Source organism: Adelges cooleyi, unplaced genomic scaffold, assembly GCF_023614345.1.
Source record: "Adelges cooleyi isolate 19-005CV unplaced genomic scaffold, UGA_ACOO_1.1 ACOO_flye_CR_arks_rails_tigmint_CR_PRNA_651, whole genome shotgun sequence".
Lineage (NCBI taxonomy): Eukaryota > Metazoa > Arthropoda > Insecta > Hemiptera > Adelgidae > Adelges > Adelges cooleyi.
The window spans coordinates 14,262,469-14,286,659 of NW_026096352.1; the positions used below are offsets into that span (position 1 = coordinate 14,262,469).

General features: G+C 34.8%; 3 protein-coding genes across 4 annotated transcripts in view; all 3 read right to left on the reverse strand.

Annotated features, from left to right (window-relative positions):
* Positions 1–2,384: 2,384 nt before the first annotated feature.
* Positions 2,385–7,437, reverse strand: LOC126844334 (type I phosphatidylinositol 4,5-bisphosphate 4-phosphatase-A). Of its 2 annotated transcripts, none has more exons than XM_050582461.1 (7): positions 7,230–7,437; positions 6,956–7,150; positions 5,429–5,634; positions 5,150–5,359; positions 3,154–3,203; positions 2,930–3,075; positions 2,385–2,834 (listed from the first exon to the last, which is right to left on the reverse strand). In XM_050582461.1, exons 2-7 carry the CDS (start codon positions 7,029–7,031, stop codon positions 2,749–2,751), a joined length of 774 nt encoding a protein of 257 aa, XP_050438418.1. In that variant the 5' UTR covers positions 7,032–7,150; positions 7,230–7,437; the 3' UTR covers positions 2,385–2,748. The 2 variants fall into 2 exon arrangements, with proteins under 2 accessions (XP_050438418.1, XP_050438419.1); XM_050582462.1 differs by having other exon boundaries at positions 7,227–7,437.
* Positions 7,438–8,909: 1,472 nt separating this feature from the next.
* LOC126844458 (uncharacterized) lies at positions 8,910–17,004 on the reverse strand. Its single transcript, XM_050582671.1, has 5 exons — positions 16,887–17,004; positions 16,561–16,768; positions 10,128–10,247; positions 9,281–9,506; positions 8,910–9,131 (listed from the first exon to the last, which is right to left on the reverse strand). Exons 1-5 carry the CDS (start codon positions 16,944–16,946, stop codon positions 9,020–9,022), a joined length of 726 nt encoding a protein of 241 aa, XP_050438628.1. The 5' UTR covers positions 16,947–17,004; the 3' UTR covers positions 8,910–9,019.
* A 192-nt stretch (positions 17,005–17,196) lies between these two features.
* Positions 17,197–24,191, reverse strand: part of LOC126844803 (zinc finger protein ush) — a 70,092-nt gene continuing 63,097 nt past the window's right edge. The window contains exons 2-8 of the mRNA XM_050583220.1: positions 23,892–24,179; positions 23,605–23,706; positions 23,330–23,517; positions 21,559–22,185; positions 18,801–19,961; positions 18,415–18,651; positions 17,197–18,324 (exon numbers count right to left, since the gene is read on the reverse strand). Coding sequence (XP_050439177.1) covers positions 17,860–18,324; positions 18,415–18,651; positions 18,801–19,961; positions 21,559–22,185; positions 23,330–23,517; positions 23,605–23,706; positions 23,892–24,179 — 3,068 coding nt within the window. The 3' untranslated portion in view covers positions 17,197–17,859. The remainder of the gene's footprint in view (positions 18,325–18,414; positions 18,652–18,800; positions 19,962–21,558; positions 22,186–23,329; positions 23,518–23,604; positions 23,707–23,891; positions 24,180–24,191) is intronic.

The following is a 24,191-nucleotide window of genomic DNA, read 5'->3' on the forward strand; positions in this document are numbered from 1 at the left end:
AATTAACGAACATTATACAAAAAAATAACATTTAGATGTATTATCTGTAATTGTTTTTTTAAACAAGTAATTAAATAACCAAATTATCTTAATACCGGACCATTAAAATAAAACCCGAGAGAGGATAATATATCCCCTCTATCTCTCCCCATAAACACGGCACTGATCTTAATATGTTAACTGCAGTATTATGTTCAAACGTGTATGGGTATATGTTTTAAGGCAACGTAGGTACTATGTTCAACCTACTGAGGTGTAGTGAAAAAGCAAAAACTATATTAGTTTCTTGGTATGTTTTTTCTAAAAGATTTGTTTAAAATTATAGTCAAATGAATGAAATGAAAAGATTCGCCCGAATTTAAATTCGAAAAAAAACACGGAAACGACGATAAGCTTCTGAGTTCTGACACAAATATTGTAGGAATAATTTTTTTTTCCAAGATAATGATGCTCAATATAATATTTATACACTCATTTGTTTTATCAAAATCTAAAAATGGTTTAAAAAATTAAATTTCTAAAATAATATTCATTTGTAAATAAAAAATTAATGAATTAAGGGTATTTATTATTTAAAATATTAGTTTATTCTTGGAATTTTTGCAGTGATTCTAAATTTTCTTTATTGGCTTTACATATATAATGAAATTTTCTCAGATGTTCGAAAAAACTCTTTTTAGTTTTCAAAAATGATACATTGGCCAAAAAATGCAATTTTAGATATGAAATTCGATTTTCACCAGTTTATGGATGTCCATTAAGTTTGATTTATTGCATAACATATATATATATATATATTGAAAAATATAAGTTATTGTGTAATTTCTCAAAATAATTATCACAGTCTACAGTCTAGTTTTTCTTTTTAAAAACATTTTTGTTTAAACTATATTATTACAATATAAAACAGTATTTTAATTTTAATTTTTGTAGCATTTTCTACTTTTAAAAATGAAATACATAACGAATACATTTTATTAACATTTTAATTTAAAAATAATTTGTTGAAAATATTGACTTGTCGTTATAAATAGTTATTAAAGTTTAAAATTTTGGATGGGTGGTAGAGTGGAGTTTTTAAACTTAAATAATTATTCAAAACTGGTTATCGACCAGTAAACAATTTTAGTATTTTTTTTAAATTTAAATATTTAACTAAATGTATACGTTACCATTTAAGTTTTAAAAGTTGATTAGACTAGAAAATACAGTAGTAAACTAGTATAGGGCGTAAAAAGATTCATCCGGTACATTTTTTGTTCATTTCTAATAAATATGTTAACAACATTTGTTAATTTAATATTTTTAATATACAGTTTGTGCTTTTTTATGAAACAAACTGTTTGGTAATGTAAAAGGAATCAACCCTCATACCTTACGAACCAGTTTTAATGCCTCTAAATTCACTGTCTCGCACAATTTTTGTTATTATATATATTTAACTTAATTTGTACCGCGCCAGACCAACTCAAAAAAAGTTTTGAAAATCATAAAAAATTTACATCCTCAAATCATTTTTTAGGGGAAGTACACTCCCCAATAGGTGTTTGAGAGCAGCCATAACACTTTAAAAATATAATATAATGATTAATGGTTCAATTATATTTGGTTTTTATATTTGTATATGGAGACAAAATGTTTAAAATATTTAAAACCTACAACAGGCTTAGTTAATTATTAATACTAAATAAATTCCAATCGATTTGTGTAGGTACTTAAAACTATTGGTTTGTCACAAGCACGATTCTTCATATATATATATATATTAATATATCATTTAATACGATCGGATTATGAACACAAAACTTATTATTATTATTGTATAACTACAGACTGGCATCAAAATGCCTGTAACCTCCTCATTCCGAACTGACTGATTTACGGTTTTAATACATTCTTAATCAGAAATGAGCAAACCATTATGATATTATAATGAATATTTTTTTTTATATTTCAACTAAATAAAAAGTTTAGTTCAATATAAATAATTTGTGTAATAAGCGTACAATAAGTTTTTTTTTTGTATAATGACAATAGACCGACATAGTAATAATAATAATAATAATTATAATAAAAATAATAATAATAATAATAATAATAATAAATTGTAAGGGTAAAATATTTAACATAACTATAATAATGATGATAATACGAAAATCAACTATGAAGTAAAAAATAGATAGAGCTAAGGTAAAAATAAATACATAATGTTTTTGTACATTGTGTACATGTACAATTCATGTGTAGATATATGTATATATCGTAAAAATATATTTTTTAATTAAATAAACATTTTTTTTGTCAACTATTATTGTTTCAAATCTTATACTACACTTTATATAGTTAAATTTTTATTTTGAATTACTTACATTTTTTTTTCTTCCAAAATTAAAAATGTTGACACACACAAATTTACTAAAAGTGTGCAATTTACAAAAACAAATCACGATTGGTACCAATAATAAAAATAGTTCATAATAAATAATTAATATTTAACATCACGGTCCAAGTTTTTTTTTTTTTTTGAACATACACCATTAAGTCTTTTGTTTGATTTAGTATTATGATAAAATATTTCCCAAATACAAAGAACATATTCTATCAACTATTAAATCGAAACAGTTCTTTTATAAATGAAACAATTCATGATATAAAAAATATTATTTATATAAAATGGCCAAATTTTCGAAAGAAATTTCAATTTATGTTATACTCGTATATTCATTAGATATTTTACGTACAGTTGAATTAAACAGGTCCATCGATAGAGCTCACCTTTATTCGATAGTAATACAGACACTTCCAAAGAGCTACAAGTAGAAAGACCAAAAGAGCTGAAAAACATTTTTTTATAAAAATAATAATATTAATTAAATTATAAAAAAATAGTGAGAGCAAAAAAAAAAAAAATGTTATGAAAAAAACTTACCGATATACAAAATTAAATAACTGGTGTGATCCATGACAAGCGAATATGTAAAGTACAAAACAATTCCGCCAACAATTAGTAAGACAATTGCAAGAATAAAAAAGAATATTGCCTTTGCTCTAGCAAATTCAGGACCCACAGATGACCTGCAAACGTTATGATGAATGTAAAATTATTATCGGTCGATTTTCCATTAGTAAACTACAGTAGTTAACAATACTTACACTTTACGACAATGCGGGCACCTAGCCAATGCGTTTTGTAACATGTTAAACTGTAAAGCACAAAAACATATAACTAGATTAATAGTAAATATTTAGATTCAATTTAATTAAACATACATTTTTAATTCATATTATTTTTTAATCAGTTTTCTTGTCTAAGCACACAATATTTTTAAAACTGCTGGATTGATGTATGCTACTTTGTGTGGCAGAACTATAGATAGAAAATCGTACCCAACTGGTACTTTAGGAGACGATAAATAAAAATAAATTTGGCCATTCAAAATCGAGAAAAACATCTTAAAAATGTACACATTTTTCATCTTAAAATTACAGTACGCTATAACTTTTTGAAAAATATTCAAATTACTTTTAAATTTTGTGTGCGATATTTTTCAAATATAATACTACAGTGAGAAACACCCAGAAGGGCAGGAATTTTTTTCTTTTGTTTTTAGAAATATTTTTTGGAATCCAAATCTCAAAATTAGAAGTAAGGTAGAAATTATGTGAACCTATAACATATACATTAAAAAATCTATAGTCAATTTTTTTTTTCTATGAGCGACCGTTTTATGAGTAAAAATATACCATACGGGAAAAACTGTTACGCCTTGTAGAGTAGTCTGATTACAATAGCTTATTAATGCAAAGAAAAAAAAAAATGTCCTACAGGGTGCATTGGTCTTTGATTTAAAAAATTATATTATACAAAATTATATTTCTAAACGCAATAGGAAGAGTTTGAACAAGACTAATTCTTTTTTCTGATGTTTTATTCAAACTCTTATTGTAGCATTTAGAAATGGAATTTTGAAAATCAAAGTCCAATGCACCCTGTATAATTTAAACAGTCATCCTTTTTTCAAAAAAAAAAAATAAAAATTGTGATGACTACTCAACGGGGTGTGAGTTTTTCCTGGGAAATCATGTTTTCACCACTAAAATAGCTACAATTTGTGAAAAAACATTTACGTTGAAATTCTACCTATTAAGTTAAACATATGAAGCTAAAACTAAGTTAACATAGCAAAATTCAAAAATCGCCTATAAAAATACAATTTTTCTTATAATGTTATTGTTATATGTTGATATTTTTAACTATTATAATTTTTGTTGATTTTTTAAATTTTATTTGCTATGATTCTAACTTTTTTCATTATGAAACTATAAATATAATAACATTTATAGTCAATTTTTTTTTTAGAAAATTATACATTTTTTAATTGATTAGTTAAAATGTTTTACCATCTACAGTTTTACATCGGAGCATTAATTTGAAAGTGATTTTATCACTATCAGTAATAGTAATGCCTAATGTGACTTGTGACCCCCCATTATGCCTTAACCCCACTGAGCTTTTTTGGAAAAATTATTTTTAGTTGATCATTTGTTTTTAGTTATGTGAATTCAGAAATTTAATATTTTGCAATATCGTTTTTTTAATTTTTCATTAGCTTTTAGATATGTTCATTTTATTTCTCAAATTCCTGTCAAACATAGTATTTTTCAACAATGTTTGTTCAATTTTAATTAATCTTTACTTTTTATATTCTTTTAAAAAATCAGAACTTCTTCATAATTGTCCCCTATGACTGCCGAACAAATACTCTTTTTCCACAAATCTCTATCCATTACCCATTCATTACTCACTCCACAATCCACGTTTCATTTATAACTCTACCTTGTTATTTATGAGTCCACACTGATCTCACATAACTGTTTTACTATTTCACTTTCCTCCTTAACTTCCCAAAACAGTTTGATTTAATCTCTCTCTCATTTTTCTTGCTCTTTGTACAACTTATTTAATTTAACAGTCTTTTTTTTTTTTTTTATTAAATAAAAATAAATAATACTAATTTATAAGCTAAATCCTGTTATAATATTATTCAACCCCGTTAAATCTTGAAAAATCATAATTAATTTATAACTTCATAGGCGATAAGTGTTCAGTGTTAATAATTACTTTGAATAAATAAAAATATGTACTCACGAGAAACGTGTCCTGGCAGTGGACACAAGTTACACGGCACATGCCTGGAACCTGTGGAACTGGAGGAGTTACAGGACTTGGTGCCAAGTTGATAACACGCTTGCAATTTGCACGTGGACATGCAATACGCTGCGATGAACTTTTGCAAATTAATAAACAATGGCATAAACATCGCACATATTTTTTCCCTGCTGGAGCGCTACGAATCGGCTGCAAAATACAGATTTACAATGAAACCAATCAATAGGTGAATCAGCTAAAAAAACAAAAAATACATACAGTAGCCTCATTGCAGCGATTGCACTTTACAACGTGCTGCTCCTTTTTACCAAGCACATCTATCATCTCTTGACAAACTCTACAAGTAACTTTAGTAGCAGAATTTTCTGGTCCCATTTCTGGGACAGTGTAATCAGTACTACCATCACTAATTATATTTGTTGTGGGTACTGTGCCAGAATCGATTATTGATGATGTAGGTGAATCTAAAAAATAAACTTATGATATTATCATACGGACATAGTGAAACAAGTGACAATGCAAAATATATATTTGGTTTATCTTATACTAGACCATAAGGCTAAATTTAAGTACCAAATTAAAAACAAATAAAAACTAAATGAAACTGGTAACTTAGAAATAGATAAGTTATAAGTAAATTAAAAAAGCAAGTAGTATTTTAATTTAAAATCAACATTTATAATTAGAGCCCGGTACTTGATGTACTCTCATTTTTTTTTACTTCAGTTGTTAACAAAGTTTTTCAAAATTTGTTCACATAATACATTATTTTTTAAAATTATTGTGATTTACATCAACATCAACTACTTACAACAGAAAAAAAATAGCAGTTTTCATTAAAAGTAAAATAAAATGATTGTGAGAAAAAGATTTTTCACTAATTTAGGAGAGAATAAGATAGGGAAACGAGAAAAGGCATAATTTTGTTAAGAATAATTTATAAAGGCAGTTTATCAGAGTAATAATGTTTCAGGTTTTTGAATTAGTCACATTGATGTAATTCTGACAGTCCCCACATAAATGCAGAGTATTTGTATGTAGTACGAATCATGTCATCCAATGCGTACAGCCAGGAACATCTATCAAACTGTTATGTAAAAGAAAAGCCACTGATGTAATCCTTATCACTTTTTTAAATTTTAATTATCAATTATTTTATGGTTTAGTTTTAACAGTTCGGTAAATCATTAGTTTTATAATGAAAACAAATTTGTCAGTGATTGTGTCTGTGGAATATGGATAGGAGAACTACAAACATGGTAACATTGACAGATACAACCCAAACCTAACTTTTAAAATACTTTAACATATAGCTACCAAATTGAATGTCTTTAATTTAAATAACAGAATTAGATCTTTAGATAAATGGCCAGGCTGTTAAAACAGGAGACACAAAAAAAAGTTAAATAAATATGTTAAACAAATAATTCTTACAAAATGTGTATGAGATTTTTTTGTTAAGAATTGAAAACAACTCATACCTATTTTGACAATAGTATAATACAGAATTAGGGACAACAAAAATTATAATTCTTATTATTGCTCTCACCATGTACTTATTACATGAATACAATTTAGGTAGTTAATAAATAAAATATCACTGTTTTTTTTTTTTATCAAAAAGACAATATTAACAAGAAAAATAAATTGTACGGGAAATGAGAAAAAAAGTTGAGTGATGACAAATGACAATTATCATGATGACCTATTATTATATCTACTTAATAAGTACTTGTTAAACACAACAACGTTAAATCACAATGAAATACTCGCCAGCATGATTACCTGAATTATTAGTCTGAGATCCACCTGTGTGAAATTCTTCTTCGCTGTTCAGCAACACCTTCTTATCATCTGCCATTTTTTTTTTTTTATTCCAATTAGATACAGCAAAAAGCACTAATCAAACGGAAAGCATAAACTAGTATAGATATGCTATCCTTCAAAATTTATCTTTGTTTCAACAAGGCAGGAAGTCCGCTAAACGAAAACGAACGAATCACATTATCAGGCGATTCAATTACTTTGACAAAATTAATATAGGTTCTTTTATTACTACCGTATCCGAATTTGGCGACGTTAAAGGCGGACTTGACTGGAAATTGGAATTCGTCACGACAACACCACTTCCACGCCCGGACCGCTATAAATTGTTCATACGGCAACACAAAAGGTCTTACTATGTAGCCGTTTTGTATTATTGCTTTTTTTACTCGCTGTACCAACTACTACGCTATTCGTGTTCTGGGCAGTCGTCATATCCTTGTTCGTTATCACCGCAAAACTGTATGATTATCGCTGTTATCAGTTGCTAACCAAACGAGGTAACCGGGTAACCGCGAAGGTAAACATTGTCGACCATCGCAAACCGGAAAATTCGACCGGGTTATCGCGGCATTGTTCAAATATTCATTTAATTTTCATTATGTTATTTATTAGTAATAAAAAAGTAAACAGAATAAAAAGATTCGTCCGGCTTCACGGAGCATTGTTAGTTAATCAATACATTGTACGACTTTCATTGGTTAACATTATTTGACATACGTTCACATAAAGACTTAACAATATTGTAAATTAGTAAAATTTGTAAAATAATGCACTCACGAAAACGCCACTCGTCCGTTATTTTATGTGTAAAACTAGTTATTCTTTACTGTTATATTTTATTAACGTAGTTTTAAAATTTTGTAAAAATATAATAAACAATATTCAATATTGTACAGTCGTTGCCCGATAAATTTGCATGGCGGCGGCGCGTTATTGCAAAACAAGTGGTTCTCCGTATTTAATGTTATTTGTTTACCAAATAAATTAACAAATCTACAATTGTTAGTAATAAAAATGAATAAACTGATAAGTATCCAGACATAAATTTTAAACCAAATATATTCTCCTTTACACTTTTTTTTTTATCAACGTTTTTTTGTACAAATTTGATTTAATTTGGGATAAAACTAAAAGTATTGCTGATAAACGCCGCCGTATCAACTGCCAGTTTATCTTACCTAACCTAACCGCTCAGACCGTCCGTGTACTAAACTAACCTAACCTAATCGTGTAATTTCAGGTATTTCATCATTTTTAAAAATATTTTTAACGAAATTACGACCAGCAAATAATGATTTAATTTTTAAAAAAGCCCCCCAAAATTGCATTTTTACTATAGTTGATCGATAGAAAAATAATATAAAACATTTGGGAATACTAATATTTTTGGAGTAAAGTAGATTTTAAAATATGGGCCAAAACGAAAATTGATATTGAATTTTTAGAATTTGTTTGTTCACAGAAGAGGAGAATGCATGAAGGGTAATGGAAAATTATTTATTAAGGAGTAAAATATAGGGCAAATTCCACATAAATAGATCCAGAACTAAAATTTTTGAAATGTTCTAACTAATTAAATAAGAAATTTATGAAGTTTTTCTAGATACAACATTTTTTAAGTTATTTTTATTCTACGTTAAGCCTACAACATAATTTTAATAATCAAAATTAAAAATTTATAAGATATTGAGAATGATATGAAGATAATGTAATTTCGCTCATATTAGAGATACCTCATTTTGAGTAAGAACAATGTTTTAAAACATTTTTTTTTTTATAAGTAATTTTTGATGGTGAAATGATACTATTATGATTTATGATGAGAGGATATGAGTGAATCAGCGATTTTATTATTTTACACGAGTTAAAATAATCCTTACAAAATGTATATGTCTAACAACAATTAAAAAACACATATTTTATCAAAATTGAAATTTGTTTTTGCGTTACATCATACATTATAAGTATGTATAATAATGAATAAGATAATAATGAAAATATGATAGTACATTTTTCGATAATTTAATTAACGACTTTGTTAATTTGAATGATCATCCATTGAAATAATCCCAGTATGGCGGCTGACACTGATAGTGGTATCGAAGAAGCTTTTATCCATTTCCAAATGTCCAAACTGTAATCAAAATCAATTGTTTAATAGTTTTCTTCTGTCTCCACCTAATACCACGGTATTCGTTAAGGAGTTAAGTAGGTAGGTATAGCAATATTTTAATAAAAAATGCAATTTTTCATCGTATAATATTATACTATATTGATACTTACTCGTACGGGTGATCTGTTATAGTGTAAGACGGTTTCCTGTCGAGTAGTCCGCAGCTTTTGATCCGAATTTCTTTATTCGGTCGTCCCAGCAGGTCAGCAGGTTGACGTTCAATCACGTGTACGACTTGCAGCCCATTGACCACTCGGCCGAAGACAACGTGTTTACCGTCTAAGGTGGGCGATGGTCTGGTAGTTATGTAAAACTGACATCCATTCGTGTCCGGTCCTGTACAAGCAATAGTACAGTACTATAGTTATCCCGAAATTTACAAACAATTTGGGAAAACCATTCGAGAGAGACTCGGAAAAAAAAACTATGACAGAACTCACGATTTTTAACTTCGATGCAAAATCGGAGAAGGTATTGGTCTTACAATAATTATTAGTTAAAATATTGTCTTTGCGCGGTTTGAACTATAAAAAATGGGTAGGTTTAAAAAAAAAATGCATTATTGTTACCGTCAGGTTGGAAGTCCACGACAGTAATAATTGGTAGGGTAGTTTTTTTTCTTATCGCATTTCATCAGGTTCGACAGCGCCCTAGTAGTCGATTGGCCAAACGCTATACTATACTTGTTATTGTATTACAATTCAGATCGGCCGATAAGTTACCGTACTTCTCTTTTTAATTAATTCGCGAAACACGTCATTTGCATCGCCTCGATCGACGAACACGAAAAGCGTTTTATTTGGAGGCGGGAGGGGGAAGGGTTTAAGGTCAAAAATCCTATAGGTGTTTTCTTCGACATACAACGGAGAAGAATCCTATGTTGAACGATGAGTGTAAAATTTCAAAAACAAGTACAATATGTCTTTGCAAAGACGGACTTGGCAGTGTTTTTATTACCTGAATTGGCCATGCCTACGAATCCGGCTTTGGTGTTGTTCACGGTCAATATTTCGTCAGGAAACTCTTCTCCGAAAATACTAATCGAACCGCTTCCGTCGTTGTTCACCACGTCTCCGCCTGCGTCGATTTCAACGATATTTAGTGCAATATTATGTATTAAATCGATTACCGAGTAAAATAAAACCTAACCTAATGTCCCCCAATCGTCCCCAATGATCCCAATGCCCGGTCCTTAAGTTACAGCCCTTTATCTATCCTATAATAGTACTAGTACATCATAATATGTCAATGAAAAATGTGATAACAAACTTGTACTTTGGATTTTGAACTTAAAAGCTCTACCAATAATATCGTGAACATCGTTTATGCAACAATTAAAAGAATTATGTTGGGTTTTTCCGGTGAACTCAAATCTCGCTTAAGGTTTTTGTAAATCGCTTCTGATAAAATTGTAAAAAAAAAGTGGTTTTATGCTAATTTTTTAAAGTGTTGTATATTAAATACAATTTTTATCATATGAAGGCATCAAACAAAGTTTTTATGTCCATATTAAAAAAATTATTTTTCAATAGTTTTGGAGGGTTTTTTTTTTATTTTCGAATAGAAACCTACTTACATAATTGACCTGTGGTGGCCAACGGTCTATTGAAACAAGTAAAATACCTGACCGACAAATGGTTTTGAATAAATACTTTGTGAATTATTAGCGTTTTCAGTTATTAACAAGATAAAAAGGTTATTTTATAGGGAAAATTATTGTAATATTAAATTTAGAAAACCTATCCCAACCTAATCTAAATATTAATCCTTTTTATATGATATGCCTGACTAGTGAGTGCAGCATAATGAATAATATATACAAACAATTTAGGTGTATTATTGTATAATATAATGTCCTAATACTAATCAACTCATAAAAAACGTGTTTGCGGCCTAGTTAAATAACTACACAATAATTAATAACCAAACGCCACACCGCGTTTTTGTTAATAAATTTGATATGATGCAAATTTTTTTTGTATAGTCCCATAGAAACATAGTGGCTTTTAATATTTGTTTCCAAATGTTTACAACCCAATCAATTACTTATGATTATTTGGCAAAACTATGTCTTAGGAGATACATTTTAATTATGACAAACTATTTAAACTATTATTTTATGCATGATTTTAAATTTGTTTCGAAGATTATAGAATATCAGTTATCTATTGCTATAAATAACTTATTTTCCTTCAATTATCACACTTGAGCACTATACGGTATACCACCGAATTATGGGCTTTTTAATTATGAAAAATTATTCAAGGACTTATAAAAATCGTTATTTTATTTATTAAAAGTTGCAAAGTTTGTATGGTAATATCGCTATAAAATTATGGTTTTAGATATTATAAGCTTTATATGCGCGCCACACTTTTATTTTTTTTTTTCACTGTAAAACGTGTCTCGGGAGATGCACTAGTCTCAAGTACATCTATATAAATTTAAAGATCTAGTCTTTTTTTAAACTATGACTTGGAAATATGGAATGAGATACTTGAGAGAAAGATTTATACCCATAGGAAAATTGGAAATTCAATGTCGCATACATTTAATTTCTATTAATTTAGATTACATTTAGTCAAAATGTACATAAATTGTTAACATATTCACTGTTAAAATAATATGTTTTACATAATATCAGTAGGTATGCAAACGTTTTGAAAAATGTGTAGGTACGCCAAGAGTCATTTTATCGTCGGCCGTCAATTAGTACTATCTCGTAGGTAGTACCCGTGTACTTGTTTTCATGAAATAAAAAACTAATTATCGGGTCAAGCGTTTTACGGCTTTGTCCGGCCCATTAAAAACCATTACGCATAGGTAAAAATGTTTTTTATTTTTTTCAAGTAGATAACAATAGCGCTCAATTATGTGTGTATTCGGGCGGGACCCGGGCCGGCGGCGGCCGCGGTATAATCTGTTGCAGATATCTAAACCTAGGTAACTGTGGTAACTGGTAAGCGCGGTAACCCAACCTAATCGACAACAATAAAAAAATAACCACGACCTACCGGCGACGCGATGGCATACACGGGTATACACACAATATTATTATACGAGTCCGTCGTTCGGTTGATTTCCATCGGGTTTTCGATAAGCATCTTGAAAAGTAAAAATAAAAAAAAATAATACAACAACAACAACAGCAAGTCGACAGTTGAATAAATTGACTTGATCTCAACGGGCGATAAACGACCGCGGCTGAAAAACGAACGACCGCGTTGTACACGTATGTATATACATATATCTATATATATATATAAATGTAATAATATTATATAGTGTGCTGCGTACATGTGGAACCGATTTCGATCTGGGCCAAAACGAAAGATAAACATCTACCCGTCGACCCTGTATAGTGCGATAAGGGGTGTGGTGTCGGGGATGGCGGCGGCGGCGGGTCGAAAACGAACTAGCGCAATATTATTATTACACGAACAGGGCAATACACGCCACAGTAATAATCGAAAAATTACAATATTATCAACAAAAAAAAACAACGTCGTGAACGGACATGCGAGCTGGTTTCCTAAACGACCATTACAATACGTCTGTTGCCTCTCTATATATATATATACATATTAATGCGATACGTTTTTGGCTAAACCGGCGGCCGTTGACTTTGGTAATGGTAGAAAAGATTGAGAAACCGCGCGTTTCTTTTTAGGAGTTGCCTCGCTGTTGACGGGCAAACATGGGCTGATGTAGATCATAATAATATTATTATGTAGTAGAAAAATATCGTTAATAAAGCCCAAAAAGCCTTCTACGCACTGACAAAGTTCTTAACATCCAAAATGATGTCCAGGAAAACAAAAGTAAGACTGTATGTGGCTATTATAAGACCGACTCTCACGTATGGTTGCGAAGCTTGGACGACGACCAAACAAACAGAGAGAAACCTGAGGACTTTCGAGAACAGAGTATGGAGGAAAATATGTGGACCTATTATCGATGAGAAACTACGGGAACTGGCGGAGGAGACATAACAAAGAGTTGTACGATATGTTAGAACTAGCACCAGTAACAAGCTTTATTAAGGGCCAACGGATACAATGGTTAGACCATATAATGAGAAGAGGAGAGGACGAAACAGTTAGAGTAGCATTGGAATGGAAACCACGAGGGAAAAGACCTAGAGAAGACCTAGGAAAAGATGGATTGACGTGGTGGAAGAAGATCTAAAAACCCTTGGAGTCGAGGATTGGAGAGAGGCAGTACAAGATAGAGATAGGTGGCGAAGTGTAGTAATGGCGGCAAAAAATCTTATAGAGTAGACATGCCAGAGGAAGAAGAAGAAGTAGAAAAATATCGTTGGTCACCTAAACAAGGATCGACTCGATATATTGTCCAGTTTAGGTTATATTTACAATATCATCAAATAAATACTTGTATTCGTTTTTTTTTTTTGGTGTCTGTGGGGGAAGTAGGTCGGGTACCCTTGGACCACCAATCCTCTTGAATACACTCCCCCGGTTCACTTAGTAGGAGTTCCCGGTTATAGGTTCGAAACCGGTTGTAAAGGATTTTTTGTTTTAGCGATAGTTTTTGGTCTTGGGAGTTTGAAAAATTGCACCGATAGTAGGTTTAGTAATGCGTTTTACCACAGAACAACCAGAAGGGAAACTTACATGGGTTTTTGTGAACCGCCGAAAAAGGCCTACTGGCATATTATTGTCTTTGCAGCAGGAAGCCAGCCTATATAATAGATATTAAATAGACTATTGATAATTCCACGAAAAAGCGTAACATTTGTACGTTATCAGCAAAAACAAAATGTCGGACACACATCAGTCCCGGCCTAGGTTTCTCCTTCTGGTTGCGCTGCGTCGAAACCATAATAATATATCTTATCAATAATAATTGTCTAATAAATAAAACAAATTTCGGTTACGCCTAAAAGGTCTTCATTTTTTTACGGTCAAGAGGTCAGAGGATCGTGCTTATATTAATCTCCTATAATATTTTGTTTGTTTGTATCAACTTTGCACGCCATTATGTCAATCCCAGCTTTAACACTTCCTCAAAGATGACCCATAACGCTCCATTTAACTTTAAGTTAGTGAACTCTTAGGCAAGTCAGAAGGTAATCAAAAGCACAAGAAGACCAGATGACTTACGGCCACGTTCTAAACTACCTAAATGGATGTTTACAAAGTGTGTTTGATAACACAAATCCAACATTTTTCTTGTCGAGGTTTTTTTTTTTAATGGAGTAAAGTCCATAGAACGGGTTTGACCCAAAAAAACATGGTCATTAGTTGATTTAAAGCACGCGGTATACAGTGTCATAATGTGTTTGCCAGTATATGGCGAACGTGTATTTATAAAGCTTCTAAAAAAAAAATGAATATACCTATGTGTATATCGATTGGTTTGACGTGTACGCAAATAATTCTATTATGTCTTCACCGTAATCGACACTGACGGTTTCCGAGTAGAGTCAAAAGTGTTTGGAAATAAAATAGACTAAAATGTATGTAAAAAAAAATATATATAACCAATATAAATGTATCGGTCAAGTGTAGAGTTATCTGGTCCCCGATGGACGCCCACGCAGGAAGCCTTTAGAAATATTTTCTATGCGATCAACCGTTATAATAATAATAATAATATAATACAAACCGAACACTGTCCGGTGGCCTCAATTAAAAATTCAAATAATTACTGTTTGCACTATATCACACTATAATGTATACAGCCGTAGCCGCCTATTGATTTGTGTAGGTACAACACTCGTGACCAAATTGTTATTGCGTACCTTATGTAAACACACTATTATGTAAGCTGTTAGCTGTCCTGTACGGTTTCGGATATATACAGAGAATTAAACTCAAAGACTATTTGAGGCGGTGATGTACGCGATAAGGTCGAATAATAATATTATGATCGATGAAATGTTAAATGTTTTTCTTATTTTTTTAACGTTTAAAATAAAATTAACGTTTATCGAAAACATCAATAACGTGACGTGCATTCGGGTGTAGTTTGAATAATGGTCTAATTAGTAGATTCACAATTTAGAAGCGATTCACAAAAAAAATGTATTACAGAAAATCCGACATGATCGTTAAATTTTGGATTATATTGCCAAAAAAAGTCCAATTATTTCTGTAAAAATAAAAAACAGTTCTATTGTTTCCAATAAATAAATTTAAATACGTTAATCAACTCGTTAATTATTATTTAATTGATGTATATATATTTTTTTTTTAGATTAAGTGGAAATTATAACAAGTAGGTATAAAATTTGGATAAATAATTTGAACGTTTTTTTAAACATTTTTTAAAAACGACATTGAAACGTTTCTTTTTAATATTTTTATTTCTAACCGAAAAAAAAACATATTTTGAAGAATTAAGCTGTTTTTTTACTAAACTTTTGACGTTACCTACTCAACGATTTTTTTTTTAAATAATGTAACTCATAAAAAAAAAAACAGTTATTTTCACTTTAATTATTCTTAAAAAGCTTTTAAGTCAATTTATATTAAAAAATACTTTTACCCCTCAATAAATAGCTCTTTTCGTCCTCCTTGAAAATATCGTGACAATTATTGTCTAAAATATGTTTACAATGTCTTGTATCTATGCTCTGTGTGTTATATATGTTTCGAGCTTGAAGCCCTTTTCGAGGGTTTTTTTAAAACGTTTTTCCACTTGTCTAATAGGTTTAAAATTCACTCAAATGTAATACTACTATATATTTAAACAGATCATACACTAAAAGTGACTTCCTCGTGAATTTTTGTTCTCATCTCATGGGAAATTTTAGTTTTTCATTTAAAAAAATACAACTTGAAAACTAATTAAAATTTTTACAATTCGAAAATAGCACATTTAAAAAACCTCGTTTAGATTTTTCGTGGTAATTTTTTATCAAGTTATCAGTTTATCAGTTACATTGTGCTGCAACTTGATAACAACAAATTTTATCGCGAAACATCAAGATAGTGATTTTGAGGTGTTGCATTTTAGCATAAAAAATCTTTTATTTAATTGTAAACATTTTGATCGGTTTTCAAGCGAGAATTTTTTAATTGAAATGCAAAAAAAAAAACAATCACGAGGAAGTACTCGTTGGACTAGGGATCTGAAATTTTAGAGATTTTCTTATTTGAATTGGCTACTAAAACAATAATTGTTTTTGCAGACAGTCTAATATATTATACTAAACGTGTACCTATCTAAAGATCGAGATTAGATTTTACCATGGACGATTTTCAAAAAGACAGTCGTAGAATTTTCTTAGGCACAGAAGTAAATAAAATTACTATATACTCTTTTCCATGAGCGACTATGCCTGCGCAAAACTAGACGTTCTGGTTGTTGCGCAGGCACGGTATCTCGTGGAACAGACAAATTCGAGTGCCACCACCCTGCTGACCTTGGACGACAAGCCGCTTTAGGACCCTGTGGAACCTGGTGCCGGCGTACGTCCGCCCGTGCACGCCCACGGTGAGTAGGGCGACGAAGTTGGCCACGGTTTTGGGCGCCAGCTCACCGAACAGGCCGATTTCGATTCTGCCCAGCTGTTGGCCGGCCATCTCCACGTCCAAGTATCCCGTGTCGGTCACCTGGAAAGTCTGGAGCGCCTGCAACGGTCGTGCGAACACCGTGTACGTGCAGATGTCAAAGGGCTGTTGGGGATAGCGGAGGACGGTGCATCCACAGTGCATAAAATACAATACAGTGACGTGAACGGCTACTTACCGAGACCAGCGACAGCGCGTGGCAACACAAAAACGTGGATATCCGCCAAACGCCCGGCATCGTGTCGGACGCGAGTAGGTGCAATGACGGTTATGCCACGGGACACGGTATACTACAGGCCACAGGCTTGATAATTAATAATATGGCTTCCTCTTGAGCGTGCGTGTAAATAGGATTTACAGTTTACCGTCGGGGTAGACATACGCCAAACAACGAGGAGCTTAAATAATCGTACAGCAAGTTTATTTTATTCATAATTTATTATTTATTGTTATTATCGGTTGTGGCTTTATCATAATATATAATATAGTATTTATACTATTATTATTACAATAACAGTCTAATAAAAACGGTTTTTCGTTTCCAATATAGCACATAAATATATATTCATACATATATAAATAAACGTAAGTATTGTAATTGTCGTTGTGTACAAGGAAGAATATTAAATAGGTTACGGTAGGTTTTTTTTTCATTTAAAAACTACTAAATAAATCTATATACATACAGCGTGTGTGAAAGTATCGAGTTTTAACGCGAACGCAGCAAAAACAGAAAAAAATATATATATATATATGTAATCATACTGTATACACTATGACAATAATAAAAATAATAATAATATAATATAACCGATTACTCGGTACAATAATAATATAGAAATATAATATAATATCCAATATAAATTATAATATTTAGTAATAATAATAATTAATAAATAATGAAACAAAAACAAACAATAAAAACAACGAGTTACGAAATAAATATATTATTCGTCTGGCCATATCTATAATATAATATATGCAAGGGATTACATAAATAAATAAATAATAATAGGTTATATATACACATAATAATATACATCTAAGATTTATGTTGTTTTGGAAAAGTATGTATAATAATAGTCATTATCGTGAGAAAGAGAACCAAAAAATAAAATATATATATTAAAATATAAAACATACAATATATATTAAGTGACTGTGGCCGTCTTGGCGTTGTTCTCGGTTTTACACTTGTACTCGGCGCTGTTCCTGCAATAGTACTTCTTGTGCGCAATGAACGTGGACAGGTAGTTGAAAGATATGTCGCAAACCTTGCAATATTTCGCGGTGGTCGCGGACCCGTCGTCTTCGTCGTTGTTATCGTCGGACAGCGCTCGGCCGGCCGGTTGATCCTGTTCGTAACCGTCGCCTGAATCTGTGGCGGCGTTCGTTCCGCCGCCGTTGGGTTCTTGCTTGACGATCACTCCGGCTACGGGGTTCTCGTCGTTGCCACCGTTGTCGCCACAGTGGTTGCCGGCGGCCAACGTTGCGACGACGGCCGACGGCCTGTCAGCGTCGTCCACAACGCCCGGAGACGTCTTGCCGGCCGGCTGCCTGCCGTTGTTGTCCGCAATAGAGTTTTCGTCCATTACGCACGTTACGTAGTCCTCTTCCTGCGGGTTCGGATATATCAGTTTATTAGTCATTACTATAAACGGCCACGGGGACGCGCAAATGTCACTATTAACTATCAAGTCTCTTACCATTAAGTCGGGTATCATTCGTTTGTTGAAGTGCATCCGGATGTGTGTGCGCAGGCCCCGGAGCGTGTTGCCCTTGTACTGGCAAATGGTGCACACGAACGCCCTGATGCCGTTGTGGTTGTCCAAGTGTTTTTGGGCGGCCGACGCGCTAGGGCACACGGTGCCGCACACGGGACACTTCCAACAGTTGGTGGCCGCGCCCTGGCACTGATGGTGGCCGTTCGCCTCGACAGTCATCTGTGCGACAAAACCAGTGGTGTCAATAAACGGTATTTTTGGAATGTTCAATATACGTGGGCACAGTTACACAAGGTTTGGGTGGAAATATTTGATTGGAAACGGATGAAAAAAAGCCGAAATTTATTTTCCGGAAAAAGTGTACTCACTTTGCATTTGGTGCATTTGGACAAAAGCTTTTCGTGGTCCGGACCGGCCACGGCCATGCGGTTGGGACAGTAGAACGATTGGTGCGTGGTGAGGTTGTCGAACGACGAGAACCGGACGCCGCAAGTGGAACATATGAACTGGATCATGGGCGGCTTGTGTGCGGTCAGTGTGGGGCTGACGCTGTCTTTGGACGACAACGGCGAAGACACGGTGACGGGTTTGGGCCCCGGTGACCCTTCGGGACTGGTCTTGGGTTCGGCGGTGGACGGGTCGTCCGAGTCGCCGGCGGCCGACGACGGTGCCGGTTGCGCCGGCCGGCTGGCGCAGTAGTGTCTCTTGTGCGCCAGGAAGTTCTCGTACTTGCAGAACACGATGTTGCAGCTCTCGCACTTGGACGGGCCTTGTTTCAGGAAGAACTGTTGGGCGCCCGGCAGCCCGTCCACCTGGTTGGCCGCGTTCGCCAGTCTCAGCGTCATCTCGGGCGTGAAATACGGCAGCACGGCCGGGTTGATCATCGCGTCGACGGCGCGTTGCGCGGGCGACAGTTGCTGCAGTAAGCCCGGCACGGGTCGGCCGGCCGTCTTGTACGCCACGTGGCTGTACGACTGCCGGTGGTGGACGACCGACGCCGGTGGTTGGCCGTCCGCCACGTGCTCTCGGCCGTTGCTCAAGTGGTGTTCCAGCTTGTTGGACACGTGCAGCAAACTGGACACGCTGAACTTGCCGTTCGTCCGTTCCGCGCCGGCGTTTTCGAACACAACGTCGTGCTCGCCCTTCGGCACGACCATCACGCCGTTGTGCTGGCCACCGACGCCGTATAGTTTGTGCGGTGGCATCTTGTTGCCCGACGGAGGCGACGACGGCGACATGATCATGCAGGGTATGGACGGCGCGCACACGATGTCCTCGGCGTCCGTCACGTTGCCGTCGCTGCGCCTGTTCTCCTTCTCTTCTTCGCCGTCGTGCGACGACGCCGACTGCGTTCCGCCACTGGACACTGGCCTCAGTCTCAAGTCCAACGGCGAAGGCGACTGGACGACGGCGGCGGCGGCGGCCGCGTCCCTCTTGGCTTCTCGAACGTGGCCGCCGTTGTTGATGTGATTGTTGTTATTGCTATTATTGTTGTTGTTGTTGTTGTTGGTCATCATTATTTTTTTAGGCTGTAAAAAACGTCATCAAGTCGTTATTATACATATAAAACATCTTAAAAATATATACAGGGCGGTTCATTGAGGACGAGAAACTCGTTTTCTTTAAAAATAATTCCTGTATTGTGGTTATTTTTTTTTTGGAGACACTTTAGTTTAAGAGATATTGAGAGTGTCTTTAATGAATCACTCTATTATGTTCTATTGACGAAAATGTACTAAATAATATGTTTTATCGTTGTCACTCGAAGGCCACTCAAGTATAAATTGGACAAACATTATTATTAGTATTAATAACCCGTGTGCAACGTATTATTAATATTAATACATTTCAAATGGAAAACGAGCGTGTAACGGAAATGACAATATCAACAAGAATGTAAACAATGAAGAGATTAAACATGAATACAGAGATAGCAGGCACTCGTACATAGGAGTGGGCTGAATGATAAAAAATACAGATAACAGAGCCGACGGTTTGGGCATATTGTTGTAACGATGACGACAAGAGATAAGGTTAAAAATATTTAATTCCAGTAAAATATATTGTAGGGACGCGGCTATGCAGTGGATTTGAGAAGTAGTTTTGAGTAGAGAAGAAGCAGTAAGAATAAGGCGTTTTATAATAGCCGGCGTTAAGAAAAATATTAAGAATATTTTAGGCATCGATATAGGCACTTTTTTGTTGTGCAAATATTTAATTAAGAGCTAAAATTATTTTGGATATTTGATACTTATCAGGATAGTGTATAGAGAACATTTTTAGGGGTAGTACATTTTTTTTGTAGAAAAGTATTCTTAGATATGTTTTTTTTTAAAGAAAACTGCCTTCTCTTTTCCAGTACCTACAGCATTTTTAAAGATTCAGATAAAACATTTTTTCTTAGCTTTTTGAAAATACATAGATTACTCTGTGTCTTTTAAATTTAAAACTAATTTTAAAATAAGGAGTTGAGTTTTAAAAAATAATTTTACCTTTTCGTTTTTTTTTTGCTAAAAAGTTCAAAGTCAACGCTAGTTTTAGCGTAGAACTTAGAAGTACATTTATATAAAATAAAACACCAAAACTATCATGTTAAATAACTTGACTTGGACGATTTTCGATTAACTTATTGAAAACTGAGTTACAGACATTGCATTCTATAACTATAGTTATATTAGACTATCTAAAAAAAACTGTTATCTACCCTCTCCATCGATAGTAAAAAATATAAGAAATCACTGAAATTTCAGATCCCTAACATAACTCTTAATTACTTCCTTGTGATTGTTTTCTTATTACTTTTGATCAACATGGAACATTTTTATTATTCATTAAAATTGACAACTAATCAAAATGTTTACAATTTAAAAAAAAAATACTTAAAGCTGGAATGTAACACTTCATAATCACCAATGTTAACAAGAAAAATCAAAACAAGGATTTCCAAGTGTCATATTTTAGATTTCAAATATTTTTTTTCAGATTGAGTGTTTTGATAAAAAAATTAAAATTTCCTGTGTTTATGAAACGCAAAACATGAGAAAGTATTTATATATTTAAGCTTAGGATTGGAAGTCCTATGAATTTCTCATTTAAATAAAACCGTCAACAGCGTGATCGTCTTACCGGTGAATAATACTCGGGCGGCGTTTCCGAGTTGGCCCGGTTGGGCCGCAGCAGTCCACCGTCGGCGGCCGCTTGCGTGACCACGTTGAATCTGGCGGGCACCAGGGCCTGGGCGATGGGCTGCAGCGTGCCGTCCGACATGAGTATGCACGCGGTGTCCGCCGGCGGCGTGGGCCCGGCGTCCGGCGACAGGGCGGACAGCACGCTGGCGTTCTGCACGAGCGAGTAAGGAACTACGATGACGGGATTGGTGGGCAGCGCCAGGTACGTGGGCGGCATGGACAGCGGCGGCGGCGGCGGCAGCTGCACAACGCCCGGTACCGCGTTGACTATGGGCGGCGATTGGTCGCCGACGGCCAGCGAAACCGGCGAGCTGGACGGCGTCGGCTTGACCACGTGCCGGGTGTTGCAGTAGTGGGTCTTGTGGGCTTGGTACGTGCGCAAGTTGGAGAAGCGGATATCACAGTTTTGGCAGTATCTGTCCACCACGGACGAGGTGTCCGTGGCCGACGCGGTCGTGGCCGCGGCCACCATGTCCACGCCGGACGCCGACGAGATGGCGCACGGCGGCGATTGCACGGACACCGGCGATATCGAGTGCATCCGCATGTGTCTGTTCAAACTCACCTGGGAAAATGCAAAAAACAAAATTTGCAAATTTTCTTTTAAACATATCAAACAATCCCAGTTTAAAAAATGTACCACCCTCCTCAAGCCGGTCTAAAGCCTGATTTCAACCGTACAAACCGTACTTGACCGGGGGAACGCCATGCAACGGTAATTTTCTAAATTTGTCTCCAAAAAAGGGAATTATTTATATAAGAAGGTATTATTCTCTTAGAGTGAATATTATAGTTTTTTTACCGTTACATGCAATACCACACCGACTGCAGTTTAGTATACTCGAATGTTGGTTTCGATTGTGTCCATTGCTGGGAGGGGGCCCAGTTTTTCAACAATTCCTTATTATTTTACTACAATTTTAGTGGTGGAAAAACGTACAGTGATCAGATTTTTGAAATGTTTTCTTTCTACAGACTGACTTCCGATTTTTGACATAATTACCAAAAATAAACGTTAAAAACTGTAAAACTCAAAATCTAATTACGACGACGTTTAGAAATTGAATATCAGAAAATCAGCAGTCAACGCAGCTGGCAGTCTTCCGTTTTTAAACAAAATTTGGTCAATATTAAGTAATTAAATCACGTTTTACAATTATTCCAAATCGACAATTGTATTATTTATTAAAATAAGTTGTCAAATTGTTGTACTCCGAATCAACCATGATCACAACTTGGTAATCTTACGAGTGCGGGTAAGCATTGGCGGTTTCGACAGCCGTGTCGAGGTTGGGCCATCCATCGAGTATCTACTTATGGCTTTAGATAAAGTCCCGCGGACGCGTCCGGTGTCCGGTACACGAAAACCGATTTGGAAAACGATAAAACAGCTGCAGTGGCGTTAATAAATTAAAGCCGACCACGTTTTCTCATGGCGATAAGATTTGCCGGCAATAAATCAGCAGATAAAACGCGTCGAGATTTATGTGCCCCAAGACATCATGACGGTACTTGCGTTCATAATGTAACGGCGATCAAATAGCAAATAGAGCCGATATAATACCTACGTACACGGGGCAGATAGTATATTTTCGAAAAAAACAATGAACCGTCTATTATTTTTTTTTTTTCCCATTATTAGCATTTCTACTCTTACCGGGGGGGGGGGGGGAGGATCAGTCGAATTAAACAGCTACATTCGGTCGTACCTTTTTGTCAGCGCTGTACACGCAATGCGGGCACTTGTACTGTTTGCCGGTCCTGACCGATTTGGCCGACGGTTCTGCCGAAGAGGGCCGACTGTCGGCATCGTTGTTGTTCTGCATGGACAGCACGTCTTCGGCCGATTCCACGATCACCATGGGCGTCTTGACGTCGTCCGCCGGTTCGCCGCAGTCTGTAATATTATTATCTTTTAAATAGTCAAAGCCAAGCGAAACAACAATAAACAGCACACACACGCGATCCGCACGAGCCGTTTTACCTTTTTTGAGTCTACGCGAACAGTAATACGTCTGGTGGGCGTCCAATGTGCTCAGCGAGCTGAACCGTATACCACAGGGATTGCATATGAATATTTGTATGGCTGCAAGTAAAAAAAAAAAAAACAAACGAAACGTTAAGTCGGGGCTCGCTTTGTTTCGTTTCTTCAATCGTATAACCAGTCTTTTTCTACCGGCTGCCTTTTGTCCAATGTCTATCTCATCCAATCTCTCTCTCTCTCTCTCTTTGTCTTCCATTCGATTCCTAACTCTGCGGTGTGATCCTTACCTCTGGGTGTGGCGGTGATGGCAAGGATATTGTGTTTGACGGTCGGTTCGGCGGTGGTGTTCGGGGGCGGCGGCTCTTCGGGGGGCGACCGTCTCGCAGGGTCTGTGGCCAAATTTGGATTGAGCCTCAGCTTGGGGGTTTCCACGACCGGTGGAGATTCGACCGGCGGCGTTGAAGGTTTGCTGTCGGCGGCCACGTCCGCACACATTTTATCGTTACCGCTGTCTTCCTCTTTGGCAAAGCTATCATCGCCCGCCTCTTCGTTGGTCCATTCGTTGTCCTCGCCGGCTGTAAGTCAAA